Source organism: Nycticebus coucang, chromosome 10 (genome assembly GCF_027406575.1).
Source record: "Nycticebus coucang isolate mNycCou1 chromosome 10, mNycCou1.pri, whole genome shotgun sequence".
NCBI lineage: Eukaryota > Metazoa > Chordata > Mammalia > Primates > Lorisidae > Nycticebus > Nycticebus coucang.
The window spans coordinates 8,225,946-8,231,945 of record NC_069789.1 but is presented as its reverse complement, the minus strand read 5'-3'; the positions used below and the strand labels follow the sequence as shown (position 1 = coordinate 8,231,945).

At 38.3% G+C, this 6,000-nt stretch overlaps 1 protein-coding gene across 13 annotated transcripts in view; it reads left to right on the top strand.

The window, feature by feature from the left end:
• Window positions 1–296: 296 nt before the first annotated feature.
• CDC42BPA (CDC42 binding protein kinase alpha) overlaps window positions 297–6,000 on the top strand; it is a 302,007-nt gene continuing 296,303 nt past the window's right edge. For all 13 annotated transcript variants that reach the window (XM_053605565.1, XM_053605564.1, XM_053605558.1 and 10 more), the window contains exon 1: window positions 297–1,678. In XM_053605565.1, coding sequence (XP_053461540.1) covers window positions 1,501–1,678 — 178 coding nt within the window. In that variant the 5' untranslated portion in view covers window positions 297–1,500. The remainder of the gene's footprint in view (window positions 1,679–6,000) is intronic.

Here is a 6,000-nt window from a genome sequence, read left to right as displayed (position 1 = left end):
GTCCTCCCGTATCCCTGCATTCCACGTTGCGGCAGCCGCAGCACCGCGGCCCGAGGCGGCCCCCACCCCTCCGCTCGGCTGCTGCAGCCCCCTGCGTCTCCGGCCCGCGTGCCCGCGGGGGTCTCGCGACCTGCGGCTGCGTCCCGCCGCCCGGCCCGGCTGCCGGGCTCCGGCGGCGCGGGGGCGCGGAGGGGCGAGGGCGTGTGCGCGCGCAGCGGGAGGGGGCGGGGGCCGCCATATTGGATCCGGACTCTTCGGCGAGCCTCCGCCTGCGAGCGGCGGGGACTGGAGGAGCCTCGCAGAGCCCCGGGCGCGAGCGCCAGAGGAGAGGGAAGGCGGGGGAGGGCTGCGAAGGAGAGGAAGGGAGTGGCTGGGAGCTGGGCTGCGGCAGCCTCTGGTCTCCTCGCCATAGGCACCAACCCCTCCTCCAGCGCCTCGGTCGCCTCCCTAGCTGAGGAAAGATGCCCTTAACCCAGGGGTGTGAAGAAGGGGAAGAAGTAGCTGCTGGAGCCGCCCGCACCGCTTTAGCTGCCGCCCGTGTCCTTTGAATTCGGAAGAGCACCCCCCTCGCCTGGGACAGCGGGAGCCTCGGGCTAGGCGCGGTGCGGGTGTGGATCCGGCCCGCGAGCGACCACCGACATGGAGCGGGCTCGGGCGGCCGAGTAGCCGCTGCCGCGTAGCCCGGGTGCGAGCCGCCCGCAGCCCGCCTTCCCACCCCGGGCCGCGCCGCGGGTCAGGCCCCTGGGAGAAGCTGGGAGAGAAATGATGAGTTTTCATCGGAATGCGTTCAGAATTAGAGTAACTGCAAAGCCTTAAAGAGAGGACCTCGGGAGGAGAAAGGAAAAGCCTCCTCCGGGCAGGACTTGGCGTGCTCCGAGCCGAGGGGCTGCTTCAGGGACCTCGCCCCCTCCCTTTCCCGCTGGAGAAATCGCCGCTGATGCATTATCCAAGCGGTGGTTGGGAGGATTTGCAGCAACATTTTTGGTTTTCCCTCCCCCTTCTATACATTCTGTTTTTTTCCTCCTTTTTCTATTTTCCTTCTTCCCGGGAAGGAATTGCTGATGCACATCGGACTTTATTCATTAATGATGCAACCGGATTCGTTTCAGGATTATGTTGCACAAGTTGAATTTTGAATGAAGGAGAAGAGTTTTTTTTTTTTTTAAAGAAGTGTCGACTCTTTAGTTCATTGTACTTTTAATTAATATTTTATTTAAACATACAGTTTAATTGTATTTTTCTTTTGAAATGTATTAAATATATATTTTATGGTAATTTACCCTCGAAATATGTGTATATAGGTGAAATTGAAGACGCTTCAGTTAAGTGAGGTTACTGGTGTGCTGGATGTTTAATTCAGCGCCGGCATTGCATGACAGTTGTTTGAATAACAAGTGGTTTGTTTTTAAAACCACACCTTTTAGAAAATTTAGATTCGAATAATAAAAGTAAAAATCGTAATAATAATTTGAAGGAGAGCCAGCGCAAATTGAAGTAAACATGTCTGGAGAAGTGCGTTTGAGGCAGTTGGAGCAGTTTATTTTGGATGGGCCCGCTCAGACCAATGGGCAATGCTTCAGTGTGGAGACTTTACTGGATATACTCATCTGCCTTTATGATGAATGCAATAATTCTCCATTGAGAAGAGAGAAGAACATTCTTGAGTACCTAGAATGGGGTAAGTTTGTCTTAAAAGAAAAAAAACTCTTTAGATGGGCATTATGACTTCATTGTCGCAGTTATCATGAATAAATTCTTCACTCTATACTGAAAGAAAAAATATATATTCACAGTACAAGAATAGACGTCAGTTACTCCAGGTGTTTTTCCTAGTTTCTAGTAAATATTTTCCCGGGAGTAAAACTGTGCTACTCAGTTGTTGCCTTGATTTAAGGCCTAGCTAACATGGAATTTATGATGAAGGACATGTTTTTAGGTCAGCAGTAAGATTTTAAATAAATTCTGCGATAGGAAAATGTGGGTTATTGCTCTCACTTGCCTAATGTATTGCCTTATAATAGTCATTCAGTTGAAAGGTGTTTATTGGTGGAATCATTTCTCCCCAGACTATAGAGATCCTTCCTGAAATGGGAGGAGATATTAAAATAATCTGTGTTTATCTTAGGTCAGCAGGAGCCTGAAGGTATCAAGGAGTGGTTTTATTTCATCTCTGTATAGAATAAGCAAAGGAAGCTGCTAATCATGGGCTTTCCAAAAATTGTTACATTTGTAAGAGAAAATGACATACATTAAAAATTTTGTGATAGTAGTTGACGGTAGCTTTCATCAGAGAGGTTTTGCTTTAAATTTAATTTAAGTCTAAACTGGTTAGATTTTTGGCTTCCTTCTTATAAAGGGGATTTGAAAGACTTAACTTTAGTGGAATAGATCAATGAGGTGAGCAAATGCTCCATGTGACCTTCAAGCTTGAAGGCTTGGCTTAAGTTCTTCAGCTTCTCATGTTAAATACAGGGCGCACTCTAACGTCCAGAAGTTCTCCGTTGGAAGAAGTACCCATCATCACCCAGAGCTACAATGGTACATTGGCTTTGGAAGGATTTTGGCCAGATAGTTTTGTGTACCTTTGGAATACAAATAGTTTTAGTTTTTTTGGAAAATTTTTATACTAAAATATCTTTGCTCCCAAGTAAAGATTTATTTTCTTGAAGAAAAAGTCAAGTGCTGATTATTTCATTTTTTTGGATTTGAAATTTATTCAAAATTAGTTTCTCAGACAAACCACTGATTCAAGAATGCCTGTATATAATAACTGTATTCTAACAGCATGATGTCATGAGGTTTTAAAAAAATAGGTAAATGTAAATAGGACGATTTTCAAAAACAGATTACCAGACTTGTAATGGGAATGTAAGTAATCTAAACCATCTTTTAAGTGACTGCTCTCTTAAGAGTGAGACAGTTTTGACTTTGGTACTGGTTTTGTGAGTATATGTCCTTTATTGTGTAGAGTAAAATATTTTTAAAAAGCATATGTAGTTTTACATCTCATATTTCATAACATTAGAAATTCTGTAGCTTTTTTTTAAGACTTAAAGGATTTTGACACTTTTAGAGCTGGAATTTGAGTTCCTAAATTATAGTTCCATAGTGTGATTGTGATTGTCATTTAATATCCCTTCTTATTTATAAAATTAAGGGCAAACTCTTTGTGTTGTAAATATAATTTTGTAAATGATTTGTCATGAAAGAGAAAATCATATCCTCATTGCCTTCTGGTTATTAGAGTTTATGTAGTAGTTTTATGCTATGAGATATTTTGCTGTATTATCAGAATAATTTATGTATATTTTCCGTTAAATATACATACATTTCTTGGATGTTATTTCTTCTATATATACATGTAACACCTCATTTACATATTTTTATAAGCCGAAGAAGCCAAAAATCAAATGAGTGTTTGATTTGGCTGGTTATATATTATTTTTATTAATATGTTTTAAATAATATCAAACCAGGGACTTTTTACAATTTTAGGTTAAGTTTTAGTAGTACCCTTCACATTTTGTCCTTATAGACGTTTGATATTTGGCATAACAAAAACGTACAATTTCTTAAGTAAGGTCCTATTGTTTTTCAGTAATAAAATAAGTTCTTAAGGAATTATTTTGGGCACATTAGGGCTAGACAGTGTGTTTGTTAAGTCTCAGGCATTTTTAAGTCAGAATTTGAATTCTTGGAAGTGGAGGTTATCAGCCACAGAATTTTGGGTAAAGAGTAAGAAAATAGAGTTAAGAATGGAAAAGCTGTCAAGAGATGTGTCATGAGTAGTATTATTTATTATCCTTAAGATATTTGAGAATTTAGATTGAAAATGTCAGTGTCTTCATTTAAGTATTGAAATATGCCAGCTGTTCTTACATGAATTGATTACTACATTTTGAGGAAATGTCCCATTTTATTCTCATTATCTAGTGTTATGTGAAAAAAAAAAATCTTAAGGATATTTCCAGATTGGGAATTGACTTCAGTTTAATGTTTTAAACATTCTGTTTTTGGGCCTCTGATGGAAATTTACGGGGATTGTTGTTGCGTTAAATGTGATAACTTAGATTTGCCCTAAATGATACAATTTTTAGTTTTATTTTTAACAGTTCAAACAGTATTGTGTCTTTAAATCTTTAAAAGACCCAGTATTTCAATGGGAGGTCAATGTAGTTAAACACTCTTTGTTGCATATAAGTGTTCAGAATATTAATGAAAGTGTCGGTAGATGCTCCTTATTTTTATGGTGATGGTAGGTTACTTTTACAGTGCTTCATTTCATTCCTGGTTATGGTCCATTTAATTTTTGTATTGGTACAATTAATGTTTTGTTCATAACAGTATCATAACAATAAGAAAACCAATTTAGGGTCAGATATGTTGTTTTGCTTTCAAAGCGTTCCTTGCTTTGAGTGCTGATGGCTTCAGGGAAGAAATCTGTAGAGTAGAAGAGAAAAAGAGGGGATTAGGCCAATAAACACTAGAGCAAGGGGACAAAAGTGCTTTAAGACTATATATCACTTTAAAATTTACTAATATGTATTATTTTCCAGTTATAGTCAATAAGATTTGGAAGACTATTTTTTTCTCCTTTGTTTTTTGAGTTGTAGAAATGATTTGGTTTGAAATGATTTGCTTATAAAATAATAGGTTGTCAATAGTATAACTCTAGAATAAGTTACAGTGGAGTTGTAGAAGTAAAAATAACTTTAACATAATAAACTATTGATAATTTGCTAGTAATGACTAAATGAGTACGTTATTCAATGAATTGGCTGCTCTCTACTTTGAAATGAGAAATTGGAATTTTAGAGAATTCTTTACCAATTTACCTAAAAATAAGTGTAAGATAATATTATTCAATATAAACTAAATATGAAAGGCTGTCTATATGTGGATAATTTTTTTTATGTTTTCTGAATCTTGGACTTAGTAATATTTCATACAAATTATTATTGAATAACAGTAATTTTATAGTACATTAGGATTTTATGTGATAGACTTGCTAGAAGAGCATGTCAGCAGATTCTATGGTTTAAACTTTTTTCAGAATTATTTGAAAGCTATTCATTTTCTTTTTCTGTGTGTGGGTTAAGTGGGGGTGAAGATGGCTTGATAAGAAGAATTTGAATCTATTCTAGGATATTTCCCTTATTCCTCACATCTGTTGTTCCTCATTGTTAGTTTTTCTTGACTAGAATTCACTAATCATACCAAATTATCAAAATGTTCATTTAATACAGATTAAATTTAATTTTAAGTCCATGATTAGGATCTTCATAAGTGTCTTCAGAAATATTGGTTAGGCATTTGTTGCCTTTTTACTAGCCACCTGATATTCTATTTTAGTCTAAGAATGATAAAGAATATGAAGTCAGACAGTTAAGTTCGTGAACTTACCACCTTGCTCTTAATTGGCAGCACTTATACAAACAACTCAGTAAGGTTTCATAACCTTGGGGTATCAGTGTCTCATATCTGTGTTCATGTCAATGTGTGGCGATGTCTTGCTAAGTGGTGTTCATTATGTTGGCTGTCTTTGTGTGCTGTTCCAAGAATGTTGAGCTTGAATTAGAGCAACAAACAAACATTAAATCTCTTGTTAAACTTAGCAAGAGTGAATGTGAAGTCAGAGATACATTAGTCCAAGTTTACGGTGATAATGTGAAGAAAACAGCATTATACAAATGTATTAAACATTTTTCTGGGGGGAGAGAAAGCATCACTGATGAAGCAAGGTCAGGGCAGCCAGTAACAAGCAGAACTGACGAAAACATTGCAAAAATGTGTTGAATTGTGTGTCAAAATTGTCAGCATAGCAAACCAAGTAAACATCGATAGAGGAATTGTTAGGGAAATCTTAACTGAGAATCTTGGCATGAGAAAGGGATGGTCTTACACAACAGCAACGCACTTGCTCACACAGCACTGATTGTGAGGGAGTTTTTAGCCAGCAAACAAATAACTATAATAGAACATCCTCTCTACTAATCTGAT